The 13,358-nt window shown below is 25.3% G+C and overlaps 2 protein-coding genes across 2 annotated transcripts; both read right to left on the reverse strand.

Moving 5' to 3' along the window:
• Window positions 1-7,945: 7,945 nt before the first annotated feature.
• EAE97_001771 (uncharacterized protein) lies at window positions 7,946-9,315 on the reverse strand (the record flags this gene model as incomplete). Its single annotated transcript, XM_038872282.1, has 4 exons — window positions 7,946-7,985; window positions 8,229-8,517; window positions 8,836-9,046; window positions 9,103-9,315. The coding sequence occupies 4 exons, from the start codon at window positions 9,313-9,315 to the stop codon at window positions 7,946-7,948; spliced, it is 753 nt and encodes a 250-aa protein (XP_038736840.1).
• A 2,309-nt stretch (window positions 9,316-11,624) lies between these two features.
• EAE97_001772 (uncharacterized protein) lies at window positions 11,625-12,063 on the reverse strand (the record flags this gene model as incomplete). Its single annotated transcript, XM_038872283.1, has 2 exons — window positions 11,625-11,657; window positions 11,746-12,063. 2 exons carry the CDS (start codon window positions 12,061-12,063, stop codon window positions 11,625-11,627), a joined length of 351 nt encoding a protein of 116 aa, XP_038736841.1.
• Between the last annotated feature and the right edge of the window lie 1,295 nt (window positions 12,064-13,358).

Here is a 13,358-nt window from a genome sequence, read left to right on the forward strand (position 1 = left end):
AAAATATAAAAGTATTTAATAATATAATAAAAACTTATATATTAAAAAAAGAATTATTCTTTTTAAAAAGCTTTTTGAAATAGAAAAAGATATAATAAAAGATTAAATAAAATAAATTATTATAAATTTAAAAAAACAGAAAATTATTTCTTTTTTATATCCAAAATTAATCTATTTTTATAATTAAAAGTTTTTTATATTTATCAAATTCTATACAATTCTATTATTATTATAAAATATTATATATATTTATTATTTGAATTAAAGATTATAAATATTTAATTAATATTATAATATATATAATTCTATATATAAGAAATTAATAAATTAAATTATTTACTTAAGAATTGATATTCATTTTATAACTATTTATACTTATATAACAATTTTCTTTTTTCTTTTTATAAAAATTTATATATTTTTATATATTTTATATTCTTTTATTAAATAATATATCTATTAGATAGGTAAAATATATAGTAATCATTTAGAGAAAATATTTACCAATACTTATAGTATATATTGCCTACTAAATTTTCTTTGTTTATTATATAGATTATTTAGTATAATCATTATAATATTAATTAATCTAGGGGGTATATTATAAAATTTATTGTTTTATACAATAATATATGATTGAACATAATATTCCTATAAAATACTTATTTTTATGATTATTATATAGCTTTTTATTTATTTTATATATAAACCCTAATATTTAATTAAGTGATTTCATTATTCGATTAGGGTATATAAAATAGGTATAATTTTTATAATTATATTATAAGTCAATCTAGTTTATTATCATTATACATACCTATTATATGATTAGAGTGACCAATCGACATAGCTATCCCTCCGTGATAAAAATAGAATATAAAATCTTTATATTTAATTCTAAATATTATTAATTATTGAAGAATAGAATGAGGGAGGGCAAATTTCTTAGATTTCTTGATTTAATAATTAAAATATTAATAACAATATTAATCAATAAGAATAATCTTATTTTACTTTTATTACTTCTATTTTGTTTCTTATTTGAAAATTCTAATTATTAAACTTATATTATTAATAATAGAAAATAATAAATTATCGTTTTTAATATAATTATTACAAATATTTAAATCAATAAACTAATTAATCTTCTTATTTCTAAGGATTTTAGTATATTTATGCAACTATTAGATTATTATTTGTTTGTTTTTTATAATTTTATAATAATATAGAAATATTTATTGGAATAAATCGGAGATATTATTTTTGATATATTAAATAATTAAGGTGCTATTAATATATATAATAATCTACTTAATCAGTTTTAGTTGAATAATGTATTTCAAATCTTTTAGAATATTTATTATTTTAATATTGAAAATATATAAGAACGGATTAATCACTTTATAGCTAAATGTTATTAGAAATTGTTTCTAATAGATCACATAATTATAATTAATTATCTTTTACCCTCAATAATATTATTTAATATTATCCAAGAAGATTATAATATAATTATTAAATAAATTATTCTATTATTATATAAATTCAAGTATAACTACTTCTTTCTTTATATCTCTTATAAAGTTAATATAGCTCTTTATAAAGAAATATGATAAAAAGAATATTAATCTTAATACTTTTAGAATTAATCTAATTAATTTATAAAGATTAATATTGTTTATTTTATATTGAAATATTTATATTAAACGAATTATTAATAAATAATTTTTATTCATTTTATAAAATCAGAATACAAATTTTATTCATATTTATTTGAATATTAATTTATCAAACAATAATTTAGAATCTCTTAAAATTATAATAATTAGAATTATATATTAAACAAATAGAGTTCCTTTTGTAGCTAATATAACTATTTAGTTTTATATTTATTATTATATTATAAACAGTTCTCTTTGCCTGATTTGGTTTTATTTGGTTTGTATATTATATCTTAAATTTATAAAGAATAGAAAATAGAATACAAATAATTACTATCTTATATAATATTATAGGTAATAGATTATAATATATCTATATAAATTCTTTAATATGTCTTATAATCTTATAAACTTTTGCTTTTCGTTTTGCTATATATTTTTTAAAGAAAAGCTTTTAGTTAAATTAGATTTCTAATTAATATAAAACTAATTAAATAGTTTTATTATTTATTTTATTAATTAAACAGATTATTATTTTATTATTTACTTTTAAATATAGAATATACACCTTTCTTTTTTAGAAAAAGTATATTATTTCTAGTTTTTCTAATATAAATATTATATAATTTCATTTATTTTATTAAAAGATCTAATAAAGATTATATTTGGAGAGGCTAATATTCTTATATATATTTTTAAATATATAATAGATACAAATATTATTAGTATATCTAAAACACAATTTAATATCTTAATTCAAAAGCTTAATAAAATATAAAATATATAATATAAATAAAAACAAAAAGCTTTATAAAACATTATATTTAATATAGCTATACTTTATAATTACATTTTTTAACCAAACTTTTATTAAACAATCACTCAAAAAGATTTGAATTAATTATAAAAGAGAATAGAATTATTTTTATTAATATATACATTCTAATAATTTATTTAATAGAAATATATCAAATATATTTTATATATTTAATATAATTATTATAATTTCTTATTTATAAATAAAAGCCTTTTCAATATTATATACAAATCAAGTAATTAAATTTATTATTATTTGTTTAAGGAATTTTTTTTATATTAAAAACTAAATATATTTATTATTATTATAATTTATAAAATATATCAAATAATTATATATTCCAAATCCTTTGAGATATATGAAAGTAAAGTTATTGATTACTAGAATTATATTAATAATTTATTTTTCTTTTTGATTTTAAAAATTATTATTATTTTTATATATTTTTATTTATTTGGAAAATAACTTAATTACAAATACTAATTAAAAATCCTAATAATTATTAATTTAATGAAATTCTAGTAAATCTTTAAAAATTAAATAGTAATCTGATTAGATTCTAATAAAATATTCGAAACTCTTATAATACTTTTTTTTATTTTTTTAAAAATTACTTTTATATATTACAGGAGTTTATTGAATATATAATCTAATTGGAGTAGATTTGTTATAAAATTATTATTATTATTAAAGTATTTAAAAATCTCTTTTTATAAAATCTAGATCTTTTTAATAATATTTTTAATTATTATATTATTAATAATCAAAAATAGTATTTTAAAATTAATAATAGATTTATACTAATTAATATTTTTTATAGAATTTTATTATAATTTACTTTATTAATAGTTCTATATTAATATTAATAATTCGCTTTTCTGATTATAATTATCAATTTCTATTATTAATATTCTATTTGATTAATATTCTTAATTTTAATCATTCTGTATTTTTAATATATTATTTTATATTTATTCATTTATTAAAAAGTAAAATAATTAAAAGTATTTTTTTCCTTTTCTAGTAAGTAAATTACTAATTCAAATAAAGAATTTAGTATTTTTATTATTTTATTAATTTATTTAATAAATATATTTATTAGGCTTGGGAAATAGAAAATCCTATTTTTTATAATCCTTTGAAAAACTAGGAGGCTCTTTTTGCTAATTATTTGATCAAAGGGCTTAATAATAAATAAAATAGAATTCGGGATTATAATTATTTATATTTTATAATTGAAATTATTATTTAGATTAGTATTAATAATAGTATTAGTCAATAATATATTAGAAAAAATTAAATTAATCATATAACCTATTTTATAAATTGGAACCCTTGGGGTCTTGATATAATCCATTCTATTTAAAAGAAACCATTTTGCAAAAAAGACTTTTTGATTAATCAAAACTATATTAAATTTAAATAGATTATATTTGATATTGAAGTTGCTATTTATTATTATACAATTAGGAAATACTATAGAAATTATTAGATTTATTATTTTTTTAATATCTAGTTATTGATATATATTAATAATTTATATATTATCCACTTTTATTTAGAGAAAATCCTGATATAATTAAATTCATTTTTATAGATTATATAGCTATTTACTTTTGTATATATATATTATTGTTTTTAATCTCTTTCTTTCTTTTTTGAGATTATTTAGATTATTTTAATTATTTATTAAAGCAAAAAGGTTATATTCTGAATAATTCTGAATCCGAGATTTAGGGTATATAAAGAATTCCTATATATATAAAACCTTCAAATCTTATTTATATATTATTTATAATATTGCAATATATACTTCTATCTTTTTCTATATATTTGCTTAATCGATTTATATAGATCGGGCTATAGTTATTTAATAGTTAATATTGTAATACCAGAAGAAGTAATTACTTATTCAAATCAATATTAATATTTATATTAATACATTATAATAATATAGTATTAAAAAATATCTTTTTATTTAGATTACTCTTATTTAAGTACTTCTTTTTAGAACAATAGAAGTTTTTAGGTAAATTACTAATTAAAGAAATATTCTGAGGAATATATTAAAAGCTATTTAGGTTTTTATATATAATAATATATTCCTTATAAATAAAGGGAGATATTTCTATTACTATATTTTAAAGAATTATTATAATTAAAATAACTATTTTGTTAATTAATATTTTAATAATTAAATAAGTTTTTCAATTGTGTTTTTTGATTTTATAGATATTAGATTTTATAAAATATATAACTTTTCTATTGATTTAATATAGTATTATAAGGTAACTGTTATATTTAATCTGAAATAATTCTATATAGTTTATATATTTAATTTTAATCTTATATTTGAATCTGAATAGACTATTATGATTTGTTTATAAAATATTATAATTATTATATTTTGAAATACTCTTATATATTATTAGATTATAATAAATGATATGTTACTTTAGCTTAATATACTAAGTTTATTTAAAACTATTAAAAAGTTTAAAGAAAAAGACTTTTTTTAATAAATTGATAATCCAAATCTACTTATAAAAATCAACTATCCAAATAGTAATTTAATAATTAATTAGAGGAATACTTATTTATATTGATATTTCCTTAGTTATTATTTTTTTAATAATAAATTTTCTATTTTTATTTAGATTATAAAAAGAAATTAAAATTCTTTTTAATATATAGTGATATCAGATTATAGATTATTTTAAACTATTATAATTCAAAATCTTCTTAATCTTTTTTATATTTTTAGTTTTGAAAAGTTTATTATATATAATATTATTAGCAATATATACTATCCATCTAATAGTTATAAAGATAATAACTATAATATCAATATCTTTCAAATTAAGAATAGTTTTATTAATTGCTTTTTTTAATATATAAATACTCAAGCAATTTATTATTGATATAGCAATTTCTATTATTAATAAATGAGTATTTATTCTGATTTTCCAGAGTTTAATTGATTTCTATTTATTAGTTTATTCTTATATACATATAATTATGTTTATAGATATACTTGAGTTTTTCGAGGTCTTTGTAATATTTAAATAAATATAATTTGGATTATTATTATTATTATTTCTAACTATAAATTATATTATAATTTGTAATAATCTAATTTTGATATTGTTTATTATTATATTATATTTTTTTTTATTAAAAGCTGCTTTTTTTAATATATCATTAGCTTCGAATTAATAAAGCATTATTTTGAATACTTTATAAACCTTATATTTAAGTTATATTTATTTATTAAAAATATTAAATTGAATTAAGATAAAGAACCCTTTTATTATTTGTAGGTTTAATATAGTAGCTCTTATAGTTATTATATTATAAATATTTATACTATTATAATTAAATGATAAGGGTAAGGGTAATAATCAATTATAAATAAATTAAGGATCGATTATGATTAGTATTTTTATAGGAATAATTGTTATAGTATTCATATTGTTGGCAATGATTGTAGCTTATATCTAATACTAGAGCTTATATAATCGGAAGATGCGACTTAGTACGATCTAAGCTCGCAGATGTGTTGATAAAAAAAAATGTAATAAAAGACTATTTAAGCATTCAAATTGAAAGAACGGGTTTAATATACTAGATTCTAATTCTGTTTCCACTTCGATAAACTCTAAAATAAAGCTATTTTATAATAAAGAAAAGGCTAAAAACAAAGATATTAAACTGATTTCAGTATATTAATTAGAGAGATAAATCTATTCTTGAATTATTAGAAATAAGGGAATAGTTTTATTCTCTTTATTTCTATATATTATTATTATAATTCATTCTCAATTATCTGGTTATATTAATTTATTTCTATTATATTTTTCAATATTAATGATAATTATTATTATATATATGATTTCTATTATAAAGCTTGTTTTATTAAAATTATAGAAATCTCTATTCAAAATACTATATTTCGTTTATATATTTGTAATTAATCAAAACTGTTTTTTAAGATGTTTAGAATCTTTATAGAAAGCTTTTTGAAAATTATAAATATAACTAAAATATATTTTTAATTTTTTAGATTGTTTTATAAATCAATATATTTAGAATTTTCTAATAGTTTTTCTTCTTTTCGATTCGAAAATATAATTCACTATATTTTCCATTTCTTTAAATTAAAAAAAAAACCTTTCGAATTTATATTAAGAATATATAAAATAATTATTTATTTTTCTATTTTAATAAATTTTAGATTTTGTGATCGAAATTTAATTATAGGAATTGTTTTATTTATTCTTTGAATAAGTATTGTATATGTAATATTATATAGTTTAGTAGTTTTTTGAATTAAGAGTTTTTTGTTTTTTTTGATAACTTTAATAATTAAGAGTATTCTCCCTTTTTTATTATTCGATTGTATAATAAATGATTAATAAATCGCGTATTGAAATTGAAGAGTATAAATTGAGGTAAAAGTAATATATGCACTAATATAGTACACGCACTAATAAACTACGTTAATTGTTTTCGGAAGCTTATAAGCGACGATCATGTGATTTGATTATATAATACGCTCATATTAGGTTGAATGCTTTCAAAAGTTATATATATATTATATTATTTTTATTAAAACAATAATTTCAATAAAGTTTATATTTGCGTTGATTCCTGATACAAATTCCTTATCAGCTCTTCAAAAGTATTAACCGAGAATAATCTCAAAGTCTAAAATCCTTAAATTTTATTTACGTAGATATTAATATGAACTATGGATTTCATAATACAAGACACTAGTGAGACTAATCGCGGGATTAATAATATTTCTCTATAGTAATTCAAAAAAAATAAGGGTCGTAGCTCAAAAACACACCAAAAAAAGGTTATTTTTTAGTGTTTTAAAAGAGCTATAATTCTTTATTAATTGAATAATTGTATTTCAAATATTCAAATACAATAGGAATTCAATATAATTTTGGTTAAAAATGAATAAATTATTTTTAGAAATTTATTTGATCTTGATATTTTGATTTAAAATCTGAAAATTTTGAAAATCGAAAAATACGATAAATTTACTAGTAAAAATCTGAAAAAATGGAATTTTTAAATTCGATTGATTAAAATTAGAAATTTCAAGATGAAATAAATTTCTAAAAATATTCTATTTATTTTTTTATGAAATTCATATAATTTTATATATTATAATAGAGTTTCATTATAACAAATATAAGGCGTTCTAAACATATAGAAATAGAAAGGTTGAAAAATAGCTTTTTTTGGTGTGTTTTCAACTACAGCCCTTTTTTTGTCTAGTACTGTATTTTTCTATGTAGAGTGGTCTTAACAAGTAAGAAATTATATCTGATTAATTATTCTACTGATAGTAATAAATGAGACAGCAGCTAGAGCTTCTTAAATTGAGTTAGAATCTACACTACTCTAATTCCCTATAATCATCCCTCGGCAATGCTTATCCGATATACCACGTCTAGATGTCAAGAAACATGGCGGTAGCAAAGAAAGCAAAGCTGTCTGATATTTAGAAATAGTCAGCATTATTGTAATGAATCTTAGGTTAAAGTATAGAAGAGTTCTCTTGAGATTGTTATACTAGCGTTCGAAATTGTCGTTTGCACTGAGCCTCGATCGATCAATTCTAGGCATTTACTCTACGATTATGCGTTATCCCCTACGTAGAATTGACTATTCGTATAAGCGAAGGATCCAAATATATACCTTTTACATAACTACCAACTAGAAACAAGACATACGAAAACTCGTGAAGAAGTAAAAATGTGGTAGTTTGTAAGGCAAGCTCTTCGAGAGAATCTGACTTGATAAGAGTTTTGTCTCTAATAGAGGTAAGTGTAGCCTTAAATCGGGTACGACTAGTTGCCAGAGGGCATATAGCGATGACGATGGCAAGGCTATGTTGGTTCTCGATTATTAAGTTGGAAGAAATGCTGAAGGTGAACCCTTCAAGAGTGGGATTTTTCTGATAAACTTTTTTGATTTGTATCCATCCAAAGTTATTACCAGATTTATCGTAATGATAATCAGCTGTATCTTGTTAGCGAGTCAACTGACTTACGTCATGTTGTTGTCAATGAAAAACATGAGTAGAATAGGATGTTTCAATTTATGGGTTTGAATAGCTTATAGAAAGACTGGCGACTTACCTCTATTATTTCCGGTTGCATTCCCGTAGTCCTCATCATCGTTATTCTTCTCATTTGTTTAATCATTGTTACAAGTGACATCTAGATTCCGGGTGGCTATGCTTGCTACTGCATTATACATGAGGCTAGTAAATCTAAACAGCAGTGGGTAAGCGGGTGATACTCTCATGGAATAATCTACGATATTTCCCCTACTTACCTAGATAGTCATTTAGGATATCAACAGCGGCTGGCTTATCCTTACGATTTTTTAAGTCGATATTACTGTCAGTTAAGAGCAATCTGCCATAAAGAACACCAAAGATATCAAGAGTAGAGTAATCAGTATCATCAAGATCTTCAAAAATGTCGAATGCTGAGGTTTCAAGTTGAGCGATGAGGTTCTCGAGTCTTACTATAGTTCTCGCAAGCTAATATTTCTTTGATTAGAAAGGCTGTATTGTTTCACATAATCCAGATTACTTACGACTTGCGAAATTTCTTTTATTGCAGTATTGATCGTATCAGTGTGCTCCAGATTACAGTCCTTGATTCTGAATTGTCGATGTAATCGCGGTTTGAGAAAGGTACCATTGGTAGGAATCGAAGAGGTTTCGGGATAAATAGGCAACGACTGAACAATAAGGGGTAGCGTTATAAGACAACTAGCAAGCAATCTTTTCAGGATTGAGACAATCATATAGCTTAGAGTAATAATGTATTGCTCGTCTCTCAACTCGACAAAATTACGAACAGAATGAAGAATGTAACTGTTGTACGCGGTGCCGTGAACCTCTCAAAAACTTTCAAGCAACAATGAATACTAATCGCTAAAATTTTTAGCATACATAAAAGCTACTTTATATATTCTAGAAGTACATAATGATATTATTCTTCTTCGAAATGAAGCGAAAAAGAACATGACTAGTCGAGATAGTTCTCTGTGCGTGACTTCATCTATCTTGAGCATATCACTTAGCCCTAGGTTGATTTCGACTCGTTGGATAAAGTCTCTCTTATTCGTCTAGCCTCGTCTATAAGCATCGATTCGAATATACTTTCTTTTATTGTAAGTTCTTCGATATTCGAACTCGATAATTCACTTTACAAACATCATACAAATGCCGTGATTATATTCATTCATATTGGAAATGAAGCAAAGATCTTGATGAAACCTATAAAAGTGATACAAAAAATAGAAAAGACATTCGAACAGTAATTAAGTATCTATCTGAAGTGCTCAAAAGAGTTCATTTCTGTATGGATAAGTTCTTTCATCGAGTTTGATAAAGTTTCAAATTCATTGATAGAGAACGATGCTAGCCCTCCAATCGATAATAGACTCCTTACTGCAAAGAGAAATATGAACTACTATCTGAAGCTAGGTTGTTATATGAAGCAAACGAAGTTTTGTGATTAAAATTTATAAAACTTACTAACTATAGTACTTTGCCTTCCAAGAACTACGAGAGTAGCCTCCCGTTTATTGTTGAAATTTACAGCTGAAAAATCAGGAGCCTAGTGCTTCTAAAGTATATATATATACCTAGGTATACGTATATACCAATTATATAATCATAATCGTATACATACGCGAATACACATGCAAGCGATCGTACTATAGTCGGGTACGATCTGTAAAACCACTCTATCTAAACAACTCATTCGGCGTATCTAGAAAACAATTATAAATGAGCTTGGAGGTAAGTTTTGAGCGAAAGTCTCAATTTCATAAGGTTTTAACAACAAATCGAACACCACGATTTGGCGTCCTTTTGCACTGAATGAACGCTGTCAGGGAGGCTGGAGAACCTCGCATTGCTGAGATCAAACACCTGTTTCAACTTATGTGTATTCCAGAATAGTGTTCCGAATCTCAAGCTTACCTGCACCACGGAACAGCAGCTACGTCCTAATGCTACGAGGTTGGAAGAATACGTTAAGAAATATACTAGGAAGGCGCCAAGAGCATTTTGAGTTATATAGAACTACAAAGATTTATGCTTGAGCACAAGCGGAATTATGAGAAATTGTATGCGAAGGTCGAATAATGGGCAAACGAAAATAACAGTTTGTACGGACAGTTTGGGGCACAGCTATGGCGGGACAAGCGACAGTTGCGAAGGATGGTTTGTATTTAGTTTGGAATTCTCGCACAACGATAGTTGAACTGAGGCCATAGCTTGAAGTCAGAGAATACACATTTTGGTAAGATTATCGATTGTCCCATTCATCGATGGCGTTAAAGGTTGCCCTCACTTCTTTCATAATGATTGCTGGCCAATTATCAGTCAGTATTTTTATGTGTGAAGAATTCCCGTTTTCAAATGCTATTTTTGTGCCTGATAAATGACAGTGTAAAAGCCGCATCCACAAAATATAACTCATACGCGGATAATTTAATTGCGATACTTGTTATGGTCAGCTAGACTATTCGGTTAAAGCATGATCAGAGAGATGTGGGCTACTGTTCTAGTTTAGCCGGATATGAGGAAGACGGGAATAAAGTGTCACTTATCAAACACCTCGCTAACAAAGCAATGGAGCGGCTTCGTCGAGCAAACTAGGCATCCTGATAGAATGGTACCAGAGAGATAGAAAGATGGTTTCCCCTCTTTCAGTATTATAATCGATTTAAGGCATCCTGTCATATCTCTCTCGTCAAAATACAAAGTTTTTGGCGTTAAGCATAATATCATATAAGTCTGTAAAGTGTTTGCACTTTTGCAAAGAAATCTCGAGCTCGCGATCCCCGTGCTCTTCGTGCGGCAAGGACCAATGAGCTATAGACACTCTTCGAGCAAGTATGGCATGCTGTCTCTCTAGAAACAGATCGCGAACTGATTAGCGATTGGAGCAGCTCTTCATGTCATGGCAGCTGGGATGTCTCGAACATTTTCTTAGCTTAGGAGTAGCGATAGATTGGTCAGAAACGGAGAATTTAAACACTAAGGATTATTGGACGTGTATTCGTCATAAATAATTGAACAAACAATCTTCTACCTATCATTATGCTATAGTGAATGTGGCATCTGCGTGACTCTATCAAGTAATTGCATGTACCGCTCAGGACCCCGGACTTTAAACACAATTAGCTGGGTTGTTTTATCAGGAAGAAACAAGAACTGACTGTGAGGAATTTCAGCAGCTCGTCTGTATCGTCAATCCCCCCTTCGCGAGCGACTGAAGGGCCAAGCCTTGTATGAAAAGGGAAATCAAATTGCGCAGGCCAAAAGCCCGAGCATTCAAAATCGATGATAGCTTTGATTTTCAACGTCACTGGGTCTACGATGATGTTATGCTGGGATAGATCCATGTGGCAGAAAACATATGCACAGTCTTTGGTTGGTGGATTCCAGACCTGGTCCTCTATCTTTCCCAGGATACGATAAGGAGGGATGAGGATACCCGATGGTCCGCCAAGTTTTCTCGATGTTAGATTATGCATTGTTATAAGGTGAGTCTCAATCTCCCTCTTCACCACCTCCTTTTGAGGTTCGCTCAGATCGGCCATGCTCACACCCCCCACATACCCCAAAACAATATAGTAGGCGCCGTTATATTCAAAATGACCATATAATCGCGGAACGGGAATATTTGTGAATTCCTAAATAAAGTTCAGAGAAGCCGCCTCGTTCCTTAATCTCTCTTTTCCGAGTTTGGGTATATGCAGGCCACGGTATCCTGTTCGATATTCTGATTCTCGTAGGCTTCTTTTGACAAAGATATCTGCTTTCTTGTAGTATTTCCTCTCGAATGTTGTAGCAAAACAACCCTCTTCGCTCACGATTCTCCGTCGAAAATCAAACATCGTAGGTCTTCGTAGTTGTCCGGATTCGAAATCTTATAATAGTGGTGCTGTGATATGTATTCTCGAATTTGGTTTGATACTTCGTAAGTATTTTTACAGGCCGTTATGGGAGATCCTTGAATATTGTTTTCATCTTTTATATAATGAAAGGTTACTTAGTTCGAGCTAGTCTTGAACTAAGGTTAGCGGGATGAGTAGTCACATAGATATGTGACACTCATCACACAGTAACTTTCAATTAAGATAACCTTTTTGAAGGAAAACATAGTAACCCTGAAGGTTTCATTGGAAATGTACTTGAGAGATTCGTCCTAGGTAGTCTTGTTCTTCAGGAAACGGTCTTCGTAGCATAGGGGGGAAACAGGCAGGATGCATTCTGTGTGGAGCCTGGCTGAGGAATGGTAACTTCCAACGAGGGTAGTGACTTCAACCCTCACTGACACTCAATACAATAGCACATGAAATGAAATAAAAAGCTGTTTCCAAAGAAATCACTGTCGTAATTTAACCTTCAACCATATCTGCCCAGGTGCATTTGAATCTCTGCATAATTATTATGCAAAGACCCTTTTTGTTGCATAACTCTATGAATCAATTGCTGTACGACATGACCACATCAATCAATATACACATTCTCGACTCCATAGCCAGCTTCAATAGGAGCCACCTTTTCTTCAAGGTCTTTCAATGTATACCAAAGCCACTTGGTCATTCGAATAACACCATGTTATTCTCAGGACAAGCATGTCGCCATGATCATTGCGGCAATTGTAGGTCTGATGTCAAATTTTGAGGTCTCGACGACCTTCCTTCCCCTCCGCCCTCTATCGTTTAAAAGCGTATAATGCTCTAGCTTGTCGCTGCAAGATGGCAAGACAGTCATTGAATCGAGATCAAAGACTCAATAATTCGAAATCATAGACTCAACACTT

Source organism: Botrytis byssoidea, assembly GCF_014898295.1.
Source record: "Botrytis byssoidea strain MUCL 94 chromosome Unknown BBYS_003, whole genome shotgun sequence".
Classification (NCBI taxonomy): Eukaryota; Fungi; Ascomycota; class Leotiomycetes; order Helotiales; family Sclerotiniaceae; genus Botrytis; species Botrytis byssoidea.